The 17,919-nt window shown below is 45.9% G+C and overlaps 1 protein-coding gene across 7 annotated transcripts in view; it reads left to right on the forward strand.

The window, feature by feature from the left end:
- Positions 1–17,919, forward strand: part of SH3KBP1 (SH3 domain containing kinase binding protein 1) — a 184,315-nt gene that overhangs the window by 109,016 nt on the left and 57,380 nt on the right. Inside the window, exon 1 of one of the 7 annotated variants that reach the window (XM_007670351.3) lies at positions 8,795–8,891. The exons of the other annotated variants lie outside the window; for them this stretch is intronic. Within the exon in view, the coding sequence (XP_007668541.1) occupies positions 8,880–8,891 (12 nt within the window). The 5' untranslated portion in view covers positions 8,795–8,879. Of the gene's footprint in view, positions 1–8,794; positions 8,892–17,919 lie in introns of those variants that run through there. 7 annotated transcript variants of the gene reach the window in all.

Below are 17,919 nucleotides of genomic sequence, written 5' to 3' on the forward strand. Positions count from 1 at the left end.
CCATAAATAGATTATATCACCTTCCCTCTTATAACACCTATCTTTAAGCCTTACTAAAATCGGGGGCCATATCCTAGACTCTTAAAATGAAGAATACACCTATCTCAGTGCACTATTTATTCTCTTCCAATCTGGAAAAGGTTCACTCCACTTCTCAAGACCCGGGGGGGGGGGGGCGGCGGGGGGGCGAGTTAGGAAAATGAAGAAGAGAAGATGGGTGACAAACACCATCAGCATCTTAACTCCTAAAGTAAAGCTGGGTTCAGACACTTGCTGACTCTTAATCCAGCCTCTTTCTATTAAAAGAGTGTTTTCAACCAGCTGTAGAAAACCCCAGTTGCCCTTTTTTGGACCCCCGAGTAAGTAGAGAAGCAGCATGGTGAAGTGGAGAGATCGTGGGCCTGGGAACCAGAAGGTCATGAGTTCTAATCCCGACTCTGCCACTTGTCTGCTGTGTGACCTTGGACAAGTCATTTAACTTCTCTATGCGTTGGTTCCCTCATCTGTAAAATGAATATTGAGACTGTGAGCCCCATGTGGGACAGGGACTGTGACATCTCCCCCCCCCCCCCGCTTAGTACAATCCCTGGCACAGAGTAAGTGCTGAACAAATACCATTATTATTACTTACTAAGTTGATGTACCGCGAATGTCACCAGGCTGGCAACACAGTCAGTCCACTTTAGGCGGAGTTGCCCCAGGCTTCTCCTTTCTCCCAGCAGCCTATGTGTTTGTCCCCGCCGGATCTGCCGAGGTGAGGGTCCTGCTGCAGCCGACGAGGCCCATTTCTTACTTTGGTTTGGGAGGCGGAAGATGGGGTTGGTGATTCTGGGCTGATGTCAGTCTCGTTTGCTCAGCAGAAGGATAATGTGGTTGTGTAGATTTCCTGCCCCTAGAGATAATAATAATAATAATGTTGGTATTTGTTAAGCGCTTACTATGTGCAGAGCACTGTTCTAAGCGCTGGGGTAGACACAGGGGAATCAGGTTGTCCCACGTGGGGCTCACAGTCTTAATCCCCATTTTACAGATGCGGGAACTGAGGCACAGAGAAGTTAAGTGACTTGCCCACAGTCATACAGCTGACAAGTGGCAGAGCTGGGATTCGAACTCATGAGCCCTGACTCCAAAGCCCATGCTCTTTCCACTGCGCCACGCTGCTTCTGTTAAATGACTTTTTTTTTTCACACTATGTGGCAAGCACTGTTCTAAGCACTGGGGTAAATACAAGTTAGTCAGGTCGCCCCGCCCCCCCCCCCCCCCCCCGTCCCACATGGGGCTCACACGTAAGAAGGAAGGCTCAATCTCCATTTTATAAACAGTCAGTCAGATTTAATGAGCTCTGACGGTGTGCAGAGCACTGCACTAAGTGCTAGGAAGAGTACATTACGACAGGGTTGGTATACACATTCCCAACCCACAACAAGTTTAAAGAGGGGGACACAGAATTATGAGTAAGCACATAAGTGCTGTAGGACTGAGGGAGGGGTGAATGAAGGGAGCAAATCAGAGTAAAGTAGAAGGGAGTGTGAAAAAAGGAAATGAGGGCTTTGTCAGGGAAGGCCTCCTGAGGAGATGTACTTTCGATAAGGCTTTGAGATTGGGGAGTCATGTGACTACAGGTGAGGAAACTAAGGCACAGAGAAGTTAAGTGACTTGCCCCTAAGTCACACAGCAAGCAATTGGTAGAGTTAGGTTAAGAACCCGGTTCTTATGACTCTCACGACCGGACTCTTTCCATTGAGCCACTCCCCTTGATTGCTTATTTCCTCGCATATTTCCTTGTTTTGGCATCACTACATAGATGCTCACTGAACCTCCTGCAGTGATCAGTTTGTTAGATTTAGGAGCTGATAAAATGGGTGTATATAGTTCCTTATTAAGTCTTCTCTTCTCTTCATTACTATAATTTTTTTATGGTATTTGTTAAACACTATGTGCCAGGCACTGTACTAAGCACTGGGATAGATACAAGCTAATCAGGTTGGATACAGTCTCTGTCCCACATATTGCTCCAATCTTAATCTCCATTTTACCAATGCAGGAACTGAGGTTTAGGGAAGTGAAATGATTTGCCCAAGGTCACCTAGCAGACAGGCGGCAGTGTTGTGATTCGAGCCAGGTCCTTCTGACTTCCAGGCCTGGGCTCCATCCACTAGGCCATGTTGATTTACCATTGTTCATCTACCTGTTCTTATCAGTGTAGAAAACACTTTGGGTGGGGAGAGAACCAACATGAGTGAACACATGCATCCTGGCTGTTCGTCACTCAGATGCTAATCCTCCCTGGCAGAATTTGGAGTCGGAAGAGTCAAGACTGACTGCAAATCTTACGCCCAAGTGATGTCATCAGGGAGGAGGGGAGGCCTCTCCAAGAGAAAGTGTCCCTAATACCTTTCTCTGGAAGCTGGCCTTCGTTACATTTTCCACTTTAACGCAAAGCTTTGGGGTCGAGTCGGTGTTTTGCTGACCTCCAAGCAGTATGCTCTGTCTGAAATCCCACCCACTCACCATCACTCCCACCCACTCATCCAACTTGACCTCAACCCACCCCCCCGCTCCCCCCGAAGGCAGTCTCCCCCCTAGAAGTAGGTGTGCATTTCCCAATAGCAGGTCTGAGCATCTCGTTGACATTTCAATCCCTTGTCATTGGTTTCTTACTCGGGCACAGCTTTGATCCGCCAACTCTAACTCTCTTTTCCTTAGGAAGAGAACTTTTTAGAAGACGTAGTTGCCGTGTGGAGTCGTGCTTATCGTAGACCTGTCAAAAGCAATTCCCTTTGTTCGTGGCAGAGATGCAACAGGAACTGACACCTTGAGAGCCAGTTTTTGATTCTCTTTTCCACAAGCTCCTTTTAAAATGTAGAAATCCATCTGTCCAGTAAAACCTAAAACTTCGTTAGTTTTTCTTGAAAAAAAAAATCCCAAAACAAATTTTGCTTTAACCCTTTTCTCAGTAATACTTAAAACAAAATCTCTTTGATTTCCAAATAAGAAAATTAAAACGTTTATGATTGAGCCATTTTGAAGATTTCATGAAAAATGAGGCTTCCACTCTGCTCCTTTTTTTTTTTCCCTCAAGTATGGCAAGATAGAGGAGACTTCTAAATAGGAGTAAAAGCTTCTCTTATCTTTGCTCTCAATCCTTCCCCTCCTCCCCCCTTCTCATCCTCCCTCCCTCTAAAAGAAGGAGGGCTTGTCTTGTCCAGACGAAAATACTAGGCCTGGTTTGTTACCCTCTGTCCCAAGGTGCATTAACCTGTCTTTGCTCCTCGAGATAACTCCCTGGCACTAAGTTGGCAGATAGCTGTCTCCTGACTACTCAAATGACCGGCCTTATCCTGAGATCATTATTGAATTTCTCAGAGAGCTTTTGAATGGAAAAAGGACAGGAGAAATATTTCCTTTATGGAATGTTTGTCTTCCAGAAGTTGAGTTTCATGCCCCTGAGATTTATTTTGCTAACCAATAGATTGGAACGGTTTACTTCGACGGTCTTCCCATACCGCAGAGACATTTTTCAGGAAGAGAATTTCATTATTGTTTAGGTGTCTACCAACCCTGTTGTACTGTACTCTCTCAAGTGTTTAGTGCAATGCTCTGTACTTAGTAAACATTCAGTAAAAATACCATTATCAATCTATCAGTGGTATTAATTGAGCACTTACTATGTGCAGAGCACTGTTCTAAGCTCTTGGGAGAGTACAGTCCAACAGAGCCAACAGACATGTTCCCTGCCCACCGTGAGCTTACAATTTAGAGAGGGTGACAGACATTAATATAAATGGATTGATTATAGTATATAATTTAAAGATATGTATATAATGATGATTGTTTAGGGCTACTAGCTAGGACAAATCCTGAAAATTCTGACCCAACTGCATAAATACAGTGAAGTAGTCTTAGTTATTACTTATGGCTTTCCAGCAGCACCCAGGGCACTGGATTTTTGGACATCTTTCTCTCCCATGTTCCTTTCCGTTTCTGACAGATGCTTGGAGTGTTTCTGCCACACCTCAAATTTCATCTGCTGCTGCTCCCTGGAAAGCAGCAAGGCCTAGTGGATAGAGCACGGGCCTGGGTATCAGAAGGATTTGAACTCTACTCGGGGCTCTGTCACTTGTCTGCTGTGTGACCTTGGGCAAGTCACTTCACTTCTTCAGGACCTCCGTTCCGTCATTTGTACAATGGGGGTTAAGCCTGTTGGTTAAGCCTAAGGACTATGTCCAACCCAATTTACTTATATTCATATCCACCCCAGCGCTTAGTACAGTGCTTGGCACATAATGAGCGCTAAACAAAAACCATATATGTCATTATTATTATTTTCTTTTTTGAGGCTTCTCTGGAGAGGTTTGCAAATGAGGCCAATTGGCAGTCATTTAAATATTTTCTTGCAAGCTCAGGAAGGGAAACAGCATCGCTACACTGGGTCAGGTTTCCGCACCCCGACGTAAGATTCACAATGAGAAAGGGTGAACATCAGTCTCATTCTCCTAGGATTTGAATACTTGAAAATGAGGTGTGCAAAGCTGCAGGAAGTGGGGTCGGCCGCCTGCCTCAAAGACTCAGAGCTGAGTCAGGGCTCCATCCCATATGGCGGGAAAGCCAAAGGATGGCAAGAAGCCGGAGAAACAATAAGATGATGGAGACCCAGGAAGTCCGTGGTTCTTTAGGGGAGCTGGGCCCCACCCAACGAGAAGCAGCTTAGCCTAATGGATAGAGCACAGGCCTGGGTGTCAGAGGAACTTACAAGCTAATCCCGACTCTTCAATTTGTCTGCTGTGGACACCTCATTTCTCTGGGCCTCGTCCCTTATCTGTAAAATGGGAGTGAATGTGAGCTCCTTGTGGGACATGGACTTTGTCCAATCTCATTCAGTCAGTGGCGTTTATTGAGGGCTTACCATATGCAGAGCACTGTACTGAGTCCTTGGGAGAGTTCGGTATCACATAAAACAGATATATGCTGTCTGTGTACCTCAGCGCTTAGTATAGTGCCTGGCCATAGTAAGCGCTTGACAAATGCCATAAAAAAATAAAGAAAAAAATCCCTCCTATTGAATGAGGAACCAGCTCCTCCCATCATTCATTCATTCAGTAGTATTTATTGAGCGCTTACTATGTGCAGAGCACTGTACTAAGCGCTTGGAATGAACAAGTCGGCAACAGATAGACAGTCCCTGCCGTTTGACGGGCTTACCCCCTCATCTGTCAAGCAACTCTTTCCCATTGTTCTTTGCAAATTTGACTGATAAATTGGGGAAAAATTTAGAAAAAAATGCAGACTGATATGTTGGAAACAGAAATTAGAAAAATAAATGAAGATAAACATCACAGGTTATTTTTAGCCAAGCTTAAAGCTTAAACCAAGCTTGGGTGCTTTACGATGTGACCATAGTCTCGCTGTGGGTAGGAAACGTCTTCTGTTAACTCTCTCATATAATACTCTCCCAAACTCTCAGTACAGTGATCTATACCCAGTAAGAGCTCAATAAATACCATTGAAAGATTGGTCAATTTTTTTCCACAGCTTCCTCACCAACCCTGATGTCTCCCCCATTTATGATTTCGTAAATACCTTCCCTCCAGGCTATCACTGCGAAGAGAATCCCCAGGCTTTAGGGCTCACCCATTCTTTTTGACGTGAGACTCCATCATCACCATCTTCATCATCATCATCACTCACCTCACCGTGCTTTGCACCAAGTAGGTGGTGGAGAAGCGGCGTGGCTTAGTGGAAAGAGTAGTCAGAGGACGTGGGTTCTAATTCCAGCTCCGCCATTTGTCTGCTGTGTGACCTTGGGCAGGCCACTTAACTTCTCTGTGCCTCAGTTACCTTATCTGTAAAATGGGGATTAAGACTGTGAGCCCCACGTGGGACAACTGATTTCCTTCTATCTACCCCAGCGCTTAGAACATTGCTTGGCACACAGTAAGCACTTAACAAATACCTTAATTGTTGTTGTTTTTAATAAATGCCGTGGTCGATGGAAAGGATGGGAATCGACTTCAAAGGCCACGTTTCCTGCTTTTTATGGGAACGGGAAGTCATGCTTCCTTTGACCTGTCAGGATGTCGTAGGCTGCCTTGTTGACGGTTATGAATTCACCTTGCATTTTGAAGGGACTGCTCTTGGAACCCAGCAGCGATGAACCACAGCTGCAGTTCATGTACTTGAGAGAGTGATTCATCGCTCGAACTTCATTCGAGGGAGCTAATGATGGGTGTAGATCGAGCAGTCACTGTAACTAAAAGGAGGCGTTAACAAAAGGCCCTATGGGTCTTTAAGATCAGGGCAGCATTTCATATATCTAGGGCCGCTGGACAGAAGCTTTCGGGCCGTGGGCAGGACTTCAGTCCACCCGCCAGCCAATCTCGAGCCCGAGGTACAGATCATTTTAGCAGGTCCCTATTAAGTGGCTCCCTAGGAGGCGTCGAAAGCGCCTTCCAGACCGGAGAGCCACGGGGCAAGGGGCAAAGAAAGCCAACAACAACCGCCACACAGGCGGCGTTTTTGAGGTGACCTGCTTGGGGAAGGTAACCTTCCCTTCCCTCTCTCCCCGACACGTCGTCCTGCCTGAGGGAGCGAGGAAATCTTAAACTTGAGGCTGCTCTCGGTGTGGGATGTTCAGGAGGGGCTGGCCTGCTAAATGGTTGTGTGTCTAGGCATTTGAGAGTGGCCCTGCTAATCCCCAGAGGTAAACACCCATTCCATCATCTAAATTGCCAGAGAAAAACAAACAAAGAAGAAACCACAAATCACTGTGCCGAGTTGTGTCAAACCCATCACCCGCCTCCAGCGCTTACCTGTTTATTTGTACGCCATCCCAGCGCTTGTGTATTTGTCTGAATATTCAGTTGAACATTCATTTAGTTCTTCCGAGTCCATCATTTATCAGTAGTTTTACTGGTGGTCTCCCCCATTAGCAGGAAGACTCCTCATGGGTGGGGAAGCAGCATGGCATAGTGGATAAAACACAGGCTTGGGAGTCACGAGGTCATGGGTTTTAATCCCGGCTCTGCCACTTGTCCTCAGGGTGACCTTGTGTGACTTCACTTCTCTGGGCCTCAGTTACCTCATCTGTAAAATGGGGATTGAAGCTGTGAGCCATACCTGGGACAGGGACTTTTTGCAAACTGTTTTGCTTGTATCCACCCCAGCACTTAGTACAATGCCTGGCATAAAGTAAGCACTTAACAAATACCATTATTATTATTATTTTGCTTGCCTGTGGTGGTATTACTGTTATCGTGGTATTTTTTGTGTTTACTCTGTGTCAGGCACTGTCTAAGTGCTGGGTCAGAGACAAGTTCATCAGGTTGGATTCAGTCCAATCCCAAAGGGGGCTCAGGCTGAGTAAAAGGAGTAGGATTTAATCCCCATTTTACGGTTGAGGAAACTGAGGCATAGAAAAGTTCAGTGCCTTTCCCAAGGTCACAGAGCAAGCAATTGGCAGAGTTGAGATTAGAACCCAGGTCCTATGACTCCCCGGCCCGGGATCTTTCTGCAAGATCATGCTGCTTGTTTCCCTTGTTGCACAGCCACAGAATTGTGTATTGTGTTTTGTGTTGATCTCAATCTGCGGTCAGTAAAATTGCTTTCTTGTGAGTGTTGCTAATAGAGTTAAAATCACCCCACCAGTCTGATTGTAAGCCTGTTGTGGGCAATGAAAGTGTCTACCAACTCTGTTGTACTCTCCCAAGTGCTTAGTACAGTGCTCTGCGCTCAGTAAACTCACTGTAAATACCTGGGGCCTCACAGTGAAGGTGGAGTAGTACAGATATATAATCTCCATTTTACAGATGAGGAAACTGCAGCCCAGAGAAGTGAAATTCATTCGTTCATTCATATTTATTGAGTGCTGACTGTGTGCAGAGAACTGGACTAAGTGCTTGGGAGAGTATAGTACAAAAATAGTCACATTCCCTGCTCACGAGTGTACAATCTAGAGTGGGGGAGACAGACATCAATACAAATAAATAAAATGACAGATATGTCCATAAGTGATTTTGGGCTGGGATGGGGGGGAAGAGCAAAGGCAGCAAGTCAGGGTGATGCGGAAGGGAGTGGGAGATGAAGAAAAGTGGGGCTTAGTCTGGGAAGTCCTTTTGGAGGAGATGGGCCTTAAATAAGGCTTTGAAGAAGGGGAGAGGATTTCTGATTGTCTGTCGGATTTGAGGAAAGGAGGGCGTTTCAGGCCAGAGGCAGGACCTGGGCTTGGGGTCGGGGGCGAGACAAGCAAGATGGAGGCACAGTGAGAAGGTTAGCACCGCTAGAGGAGCGAAGTGTGCGGGCTGGGTCGTAGAAGGAGAGAATTGAAGTAGGAGGGGGCAAGGTAGTGGAGTGCTTTAAAGCCATTGGTGAGGAGTTTTTGTTTGACGTAGAAGTGGATGGGCAACCACTTGTCTGCTCAACCCAAGGTCACGCAGCTGCGAAGCGGCAGAGCCCAGATCAGAACCCAGGACTCCTGGCTTCCGGTCTCGTGTCTTTGCCACTAGGCTGCCCTGCTTCTGTGCTGGAAATATCTCGTTCCCCTTCTGTTTTTTTGGTGTGGGTTTTGCCCCCTCACCCTGGGCCAGGTCCCCCATTTGTTCCTCGTTACCCTAGTTGGGTTACCCTGGTTTACTGTAAAGGAGGAAGAGAAGGGAGGAGGACTTTCTACAGTAACCCAAACCCTGAATAGTTTCAGGCTCCCTGGGCAATAAACAAATGCAGGCTTTGTTTCTCTGTTAGCTCATTTGGTCCCAAGTTGTGACTCAGTATTGGGCTTGGTCTGTCAGGCTCAGAGCCTTTGGCTGTTGCGAGGAAGTGGGAAGGCTACAGAGCCGTGCTCGTCTTGGACCTTTGTGAACTGGAGCGAGGCAGCTTTCTTCACAATGGGAGAGAAGGTATCGCCTTTTTGCCTTCGGAGATTTCACCCGGCGTCGTAACGTACGCTTCTCCTTCGGACCAGTCGGTAGGGGGGCTTTGTGTTTGCATCAGGAGACGGAAGAGGTGGGTGGGCTCGCTCTCAGGACTCTGAGCGCCAGGGTTCTTTTTCTGTCCCTGCTGGAGGAGGAACCTATAAAGTTAAAGTATCAAAGTATGAAGATGAACCTTAGCCCGGAACCGTTTAGCCGTTTTAAAATGTTTAACCTCCCCTTAATGGTCACTTTGGCCATCCATTAAAACTGTTGCAGATGTTTCCAATTTGGGTGACTTGGATTTCATAGCCTCACAGCGTAGGACGTAATTTGGACTTGCAGTCTGAATAGACATTAACTGTTACACCATGTCACAAAGATGTTTAGCAATTACAGATGTTTGCTTAGCAAACAGAAATCCGGCTAGCTTTTCTGGTTAGCCCGAGAGCGAAGTGCTGCTCCGTGGCAGCTGATGCAGGCGCTAACGCTTCCCTTCTCGGGGCTCGGCTATGTCGACTTGCAGCGAGAAGGGCGGGGATAGACTCTCGGAGCCTGTCAGACTACTCTCGGAGAGGTAATGAAACCTCGAGAACGTTCATCTCACCGGACTCGCCTTTCTAAGTTGGGTTCCCGGTCATCCAGGAGACGGCAAGATGAGGTTCTAATCAAAGTATATGACAGATTGCTCTCTCTAAAGCAGGATGGGCTCAATTCTGTCCGTATGAGTCCCATGAGCTTGGACACCTAAAAGCAGAAGTCTGTCCTGTTTCAAACACGAAATGAAAATTCCCCAAATAGACTAGACGGCATTGCTTCTGTGTGTTCTGTGTCTACTCTTTTCCTGGCTCTCGGTCGAATTTTTTTCAAGGGCGGGAAGGCTCGCTGGAAAGAATACAATCTGGGATCTGTACCCTTCCACTGTCAAGCTTCTTTTTAAGCTAACTTTCCGAAACTCAACAAGCAAGCTAGTGTAAAAAGGCAGGGGGGAAAAATCGCCATAAGTCCAAATGTTGAATTTTAAAATATCGTTCCACCGTGAGAGAACTGCTGGCCAGTTTTGCTGTCGGGTTGGAAGCGGCCTCGTACAGCAGAGAGTAAGTTGAAAAGTGGAAGGGCTGAAGACTGTGGAGAGTGGGAATCGCAAGTGTTGGTGAGAGACTTTTGTCCTGTCACATGCAGTTATTTTTTTGTGAGGGAGGAAAAAAATCCTCATCCTACTTTATTCTTCATTACTGAGAATTCAGAACGAGAACCGGAGAACCTAGGCCCGAGCTGTGTGGTCAGCCCTCACTTGGAAAATGAAGGTTAGCAGATGATCCTGGGATGTGAACTGTGGAAAATCTTAACAGTCTTTTATTGGTGGAGGCAGACTCCCCATCTACCACATTTAGCGAGGGAGAGGATAGCAAAGTGACCGAGATCACACATCAGTCATGCCGTGTAAAACCTTAGGCTTTATGAAATTAATCATTTAATACTGTCGGGTGACCCCACGTGAAATTAACCCGTCTCTAGAGTTCATCTCCAACTCCCACCCTGTAGCCATTCCACCCCATGCCCCTGCGTCCGCCCAGCATGCATTTTCCCGCAGCTCCCATACGCCTTCCCTCTTCCCTTGGTCCCGATCCCCTCCTTGCTCCCTCCTGGCCCTCAGCTAGTGTCATAAAGGAAGCTGTTGTTGTAAAGCTGAATCAATCAATAGAGCATATTTATTAATAATAACTGTGGTAATTGTTCAGCGCTAATTGTGTACCAGGCTCTGTACTAAGCTCTGAGGTGACTACAAGCAGATCGGGTTGGACACAGTCCCAGTCCCACATGGGGCTCACTGCCTTAATCCCAGGTTTAAAGATGAGGTAACTGAGGCACAGAGAAGTGAAGTGACTTGCCCAAGACCACACAGCGGACAAGTGGCTGAGCTGCAATTGGAACCCATGACCTTCTGACTCCCAGGCCCTGGCTCTATCCACTATGCTATGCTGCTACTGGGCACTTATTGTATGCAGAGCTCTGTACTAAGTGCTTGGAAGAGTACAGTGTAATAGAGTCTGTAGGCCCACTCCCAGCTCACAGCGAGTTTACGGTGTAGTTGATTCTTTTGTGTTGTAAGGCCAAACCGGTGTCAATTTAGAAATATAAACGCCACCCGTCGGAACTCAAAGCACTCTAAATCAAAGTCTGCCCTTATTTCAGCATAGGTAAATTTCCACTTACCCTACTGTATTCTTGTTTTCAATATCCTCAGCATAGTTCTTTCTCCTCTTTCTGCTACCTGTAAATCATCTGTGTTTGCCTCACTTCCTCCATTGGATTATAAACTCCCTCAGGGCAGGGTCTGTATCTCTCTTGTTGGGCTCTCTTGAATGGTATTTGTTAAGTGTTTAGTGTGTGCCAAGCTCTCTACTCAGCACTGGGGTTGATACAAACGGATTGGGTTGGACAAAGTCTCTGCCCCACGTGGGGCTCACAGTCTCAATCCCCATTTTACAGATGAGGTAACTGAGGTCCAGAGAAGTGAAGTGACTTGACCCAGATCACACAGCAGACAAGTGGCAGAGCTGGGATTAGAGCCCATGATCTTCTGGCTTTCAAGCCTGGGCTCTATGCATTAAGCCTTTGAGGGTGTGAGAGCTCTGCATCCAGTAGGTGCTCAGGTAATGTCACCGAATGAAGATCGTACCTAATGGATCAGTCACTCAATGGTATTTATCAAGCTTTTATGTTCAGAGCACTGTACTAAGCACTAGGGAGAGTATAGAATGACAGAATTAGCAGACACTTCCCTGCCTGTAATGAGCTTAAAGTCTACAAGGCTCCAGGTCTTTTTGTTATATCTCTCCGTATCCCTCCCACTCCAGTCCCCAAAATGATGGAGACTGGTATAATAATAATAATAATAATGATAATTATGGTATTTGTTAAGCACCTACTGCGTGCCAGGCACTGTACTACGCACTGGGGTGGATACAAGCAGATCGGGTTGGGCAGAGTCCCTGTTCCGTTTAGGGCTCACAAATCTTAATTCCCATTTTGCAGATGAGGGAACTGAGGCACAGAGAAGTGAAGTGATTTGCCCAAGGCCACACAGAAAACAAGTGGCAGAGCTGGGATTAGAACCCATAACCTTCCAACTCTCAGGCTTGTGCTCTAGCCACTTCGCCATGCTGCCTCCCATGGTATCCAGCCTGGGCGGATGTTGATTGAAAGCGGTTCCCTGTGCCTGTCTCCACACAGTCCCTTTCCATCCCTTGTTTCTGTAAAAACAAGATTCACTTTTAGAATTTCACATGGAGCGAGAAGGAAAGCAGAACCAGAGCAGGCGATCTGACTTTTCTGCTATCTTTTCCGACTTTCCCTCGAAGACTCTCTGGAATATCAAAGAAGCATCCATTGTGAACTCTGTGAAATAACATGGCCTAGTGGCTAGAGCATGGGTCTGAGAAGCAGAAGGACCTGGGTTCTAATCCCAGCTCCGCCACTTGTCTGCTGTGTAAACTTGGGTAAGTCACTTCTCTGTGCCTCAGTTACCTCATATGTAAAATTGGGGTTAAGACTGTGAGCCCCACTTGGGACATGGACTGTGTCCAACCCGATTACCTTGTTTCTTTCCCTATGCTTAGAACAATGCCTGGCACATAGTTAAGCACATATAACATGCCATAAATAAAAAAGCACACAATTCTGAAAATCAGCCAGAACAACTGATCATTTTAAATATTCCCAAGAGAAGTAAAAGAGAATCTAGATTCCCTGAAAAGTTGGTCTAGCTAGGGACTGGAGAGAGAGTGAGAATGAATGATAAATGTTTCTCCTTAATGGCTGTCAATCGCATTGTGAACCCATAGGGATTGACTCGGACTTAGTCTTTACTCAGAGCCCTTGGAAAAATGTCTTGTAATCCATAAATACTACAGAGAGAGCGTGAGTTGAGGAGATAAGACCTATGAGGTAAGACAGTCAAGAAAAACAGGCCCAGATTCTTCAGATGCTGGGATTCTGCTGGTAGTTTCGTTTATTTTCCCAATTTTACAACATTGGGCATGTCAAACATACTTATGTGGAGGGGCTGCTTAAGGCAGCTGAACATTTGTGTGTTGACTATACTGTTAGATATAAGTTTTTTGGAAAAAGTAGAGCAAAGGGAAATGATGTTGGTGAATAGCATTCTCTTTATGTCTTGCAGATAGTGAGTTAAGGGGCAGAAATTCAAGATGTAAGCAGGGAAGGAGGAGGAAAGTGGGGGTGGGGAGAAAAGTAGGGAAGAAGAAGATGTAGAGACAAGAGAAGACACAGGACGGAAAGTGGAGAAAAATTAGGCAGATGAGAGAGAGAATGAGTTGCGAAGAGAGACCGAGATAGGCCAATAGACAGATCAAGGGAGAGACACTAAGACCCTACTAGCAACCCACACCTCACACACTCGGTTGGTCAGTGTGATCTATGCAATGTGATCTACTGGATAGAGCACAGGCCTGGGAGTCAGAGGGACCTGTTTTCTAATTCTAGCTCTGCCGCTTGGCTGCTGTGTGACCTTGGGCAAGTCATTTCACTTCTCTGGGTTTGTTACCTCATCTGGAAAATGTGAGTCCCACGTGGAACAGGGATTGGGTCCAACCTGATTACTTTGCAGCTACACCAGCGCTTAGAACAATGCCTGGTACATAGTAAATGCTTAACAAATACTGTGAAAAAAAAAACCCACTTCCTCCACAGTGAAAGGGGCAGCCTGTCTCTGGAAAGTGAAGTTGGGGGTCCCTGAAGCCGTCCCCTAGTCAGTCACATTTAACCTGGGTCCCTTTTGCTCGCTTCTGATGAGGAAATTAGGAACTTGAAAATGGATGAACTTCCTTCTTTTCTTTTGGATTTCATTTGCTAAGCGTTTTTGCTCACCAGTGGATTTGAGACATTTTACTCCGTTGGTCTCAGCGCTGTCTGCTCAGCTTACGTGACACTTCCTTGTTCAGTTTCCGTCGCACTCAGCGGCCGCCATCTCTGCAACCTCCTGGTGGATATTGTGAGCCTGTTGGCCAGTGAATGGTGTAACTCACTCTCTGTCTTTCTCTCTCTCTCTCTCTCTATTCTTGAGGCTTCATATTCTCCCTGAGGCCCTAACTCAAGATCTTGGAGTAAGCTCTTGATACAGCCACCAGTACTGGCATTCTGGGAAATTAAGGAATAATTGGCATATTATTCCAAACAAGCAGTTGTATTTTTTGAGCATTTACAGTGTTGTCTATTTCTTCGTCTGTTGGGTAGAAGGCTTAGCATTTATTTAGAGCAATTGCTTAATAATTATAATAATAATTATGGTATTTGTTATGCACTTACTATATGGCCAGCACTGTTCTAAACACTGTGGTAAATACAAGTTAATCAAGTTGGACACAGTCCCTGTCCTACCTGGAGCTCACACTCTAAGTAGAAGGGGAGTACTTAGGGTGAGTATTAATTAATTGGCAATGCCCAGTTGACAACATTTTTGAGTTTTAAAATCTTGTTTCCCCTTGTTTGTGGTTCAAGGATAGAGTCAATTGTTTTTATTGAGTGCTTACTGTGCGCAGAGCACTGTACTAAGCACTTGGGAGAGTATAGTATAACAGACACATCCCCTGCCCACAGCAAGCTTACAGTCTAGAGGGGGCTAGAGCCTTCAAAATAGGTTTAGGTTGGGGGCTGGCTGGTAGAGGTAGTGAAGGACGGAAGAAACCTTGCCCTGGGAAATAGCCAAGTCAGAAGGGGTCCATCTCTGTGGCGACCAAATATCCACAGCTGTGGGAAAGGCTCAGCGCATTGGGCCTGTGAATAGAGTCTCCTCTCTGCCCTTCCTCCTTCCCTCCGGATACAGATACAATATCAGCCCGGCCATTTAACCTCTGCTAGTTAATGTGAGGATAAATGGGCATGGCGTAGTGGTTAGAGCCCGGCCCAGAATCAACCCCAGAGCTTAAAACAGTGCTTGACACATAGTAAGTGCTTAGCAGATGATATTAGTAGTATCATTATCATTATTAATATTATTGAGTGGCTGAATTTTTTCATATAGTGTGAGCGCCTGGGCTTCAAATCATAAAAGAAAAGATGACTTTCAAGCCACCCACCTCTCTGGGCTTGTTAGTTTCCCATAAGTCATAATTTGGATCCAGGTAAAGAAATGTGTCCTCTATTAAAAGAAAGTGTGGCGTTTCACAGAACCGACGTAATCCAAAAGTTCTCCCAATCGATCATTTATTGAGCGCAAACGTACTGAGCGTTTGGGAGAATACAACAAAGTTGGCAGACTAGTTCCTTGCCCACGAGGAGTTTACAATCTAGAGAAGGAAGACAAACATTGATAAAAATAAATCAATTAAGACTATGGATTTAAGTGCTGTGGGACTGAGGGTTCAGTGAATGAAGGGTGCAAATTCAAATGCATTCGTTTCTCTGTCTGATCCTTTCAATTATATTTATATCATATACTTATATCGGTCCCCTTTTTGACCCTGTTTCTTCGCCAGGTGCTACGCGGTTTCTTTCTAGCTCTCCCCCGGCTCCCCTTTTTCTTTATCCCAGAACGGATCTCTTTCTTTTACTTCCCAATGAATAGAGTTGGAATGTTTTACCTTTGAAAGTGTCCCCTGATTTTCTTAAGGTCAGGTCAAAATCGGCTTTAAAAAAATGAGCAGTCATATAGTTTTATGATTCACCCAGGAATATTTGTACAGTGGGTCTATTTCTGTAGAAGCAGTCCTTAATATAAGATGCTTCGGGTTACGACCTGTGGCCCTTAAACTGATAAATTTACAACTTGTTTCAGCAGTCCAACACTCATTGCCGGCTAGGGCACGAGTGTGCCAACTTGGTTGTATTGCACACTCCCAAGCACTCAGTAAAGTGCTCTGCATACGTCAAGCACTCGGTAAATACCACTGAATGAATGAATGGGGAGAAGGTTGAATGAATGGGGAGAGGGTGGGAAGGACACTCTCCTGGGGAAGGGAGCTATCCAAGAAAAGAGACCCTTGGGACTGTCACGGAAGAAAAACTACTACTCGTGGAATTTAATTACGGTATGTGTTAAAAGCTTACTCTGTGCCAGGCACTGTATTAAGCTCTGGGGTGAATACATGCAAATTGGGTTGGACACAGTCCCTGTCCCATGTGGGGCTCGCAGTATCAATCCCCATTTTACAGATGAAGAAACTGAGGCACAGAAAAGTCAAGTGATTTACCCAAGACACTGACAGGTAGTACAGCAGACAAGTGGCGGAGCCGGGATTAGAACCCGTGACCTCTGACCCAGGCCTGTGCTCTGTCCAGTAGGCCATGCTGCTTCTCTGCCTTTACCTCTGTGTTGTCCTTTTTTATTTCTCATCCTGTCTGGTTTCCCTTCCTCTCTTTCAGTATTTATTCCCCTTTCCTTTGCTTTCTAGATTTTCCCTTCTCTCCCTGCTCCCTTTTGGCAGCCCTCCTTCTTTCATCCTTTCCCAGTGCTTAGAACAGTGCTTGGCACATAGTAAGGGTGTAACAAGTGCCATAATTATTATTTCTCTGTCTCCTCACCTTCCATCTTCCTCCTCATTTATGTGCTCTCCCTAGCTCTCCCATGTCTGCTGTGCGGCCCTGTAAAAGTCACTTGTCTGTACCTCAGTTGCTTCATCTGTAAATATGGGGATTAAGACTCTGAGCCTCATGTGGGACAGGGAGTGTGGCCAGCATGATTATCTTATATCTACCCCAGTGCTTAGAACAATGCTTGGACCATAGTAAGCGCTTGGAGCTCACAGTCTAAAAGGGTAGACGGACAGTAAAATCTCTTTAGCCCTCTCCCCCACTCTTCTTTGTCCAAGACACCCTCCGCTTTCCCTTCGAAGCAGTTAGTCCTCAGTGGTATGTTTCCAGATCCTGTTGTGAGCAGAGCAGAAAACTAACTACATGGAGGAAGTGTGTCTGTTTATTGTTATATTGTACTCTCCCAAGCGCATCCTACAGTGCTGTGCACACAGTAAACGCTCAGTAAATGCAATTGACTTGACTGGCTGACTATAGTAGGACTGTAACCGTGAAGCAGAATACCACCTGCTTCTATAAAGAATGAGAGTACATTTTTCTTTCACAGAGAAATAAAATCTGTGTAAGGCCGTATGACATCTGCTGGTAATTGATAGCTTAAGTCAGGAAAGACCCTTGAGTTTTGAAGCATCCCGTTTCAACCAGAGCAACGCGGTAGATTGGAAAAAAGCCAACTTGTTTGCTCAGCGGCGGACATCAGCCGGTGCTGGTCTCCGGCCGCCTTTTGTTGCGTTCTGTGGCCGAGATGCACTTTTGGCCAAGTGTTCGTGGAACTGTGGGGCAGAGCCTGTATTCTGAGCTGATCATTTTGTACCTACGCCGGGCTTAGCGCAGAATACATGAGATGCGTGAAAGGAGCACATTTTGAACTGCTGCATTTGTGAAATCGTCACCAGTGGTATATATTGAGCGCCCACGGTGTGCAGAGAGATAAAAATAAGTGGAAAGCTTCAGTATGTGGTGCATTTTAGTAGTTTCCTAGATTTCAGAAGGGAAAAAGATCACATTTGTTTTAGAAGACTTTGGCAGGAAAGGGAAATGAGAGAGAAGTGAATGCATCCGTCAACTAATGGTATTTTTTGAGCTTATGCGCTTATTGGACGTATGAGCTCAGTAAGCTCATATGGATAAATGAATACATCATTAGGGAGGTTTTGTGCCGCTCCTACCTCTCTGTTATCAGTCAACCAGCAGTATTTACTGAGTACGTCCTGTGTACAGAACACTGTACGAAGCGCTTGGGAGAGTACAATATAACAGAGTTGGTAGACATGTGCCCTGAAGCAGCATGCCTAATGGATAGAGCTTGGGCCTGAAAGTCAGAAGAACCTTGGCTCTAATCCTGCTTCCGCCACTTGCCTGCTGTGTGACTGTGGATGAGTCACATAACTTGTCACTGCCTCAGTCGCCTCATTTGTAAAAATGGGGATTAAGACTGTGAGCCCCACATGGGACAGGGACT

The sequence above is a fragment of the Ornithorhynchus anatinus genome, chromosome 15 (genome assembly GCF_004115215.2).
Source record: "Ornithorhynchus anatinus isolate Pmale09 chromosome 15, mOrnAna1.pri.v4, whole genome shotgun sequence".
Taxonomy (NCBI): domain Eukaryota; kingdom Metazoa; phylum Chordata; class Mammalia; order Monotremata; family Ornithorhynchidae; genus Ornithorhynchus; species Ornithorhynchus anatinus.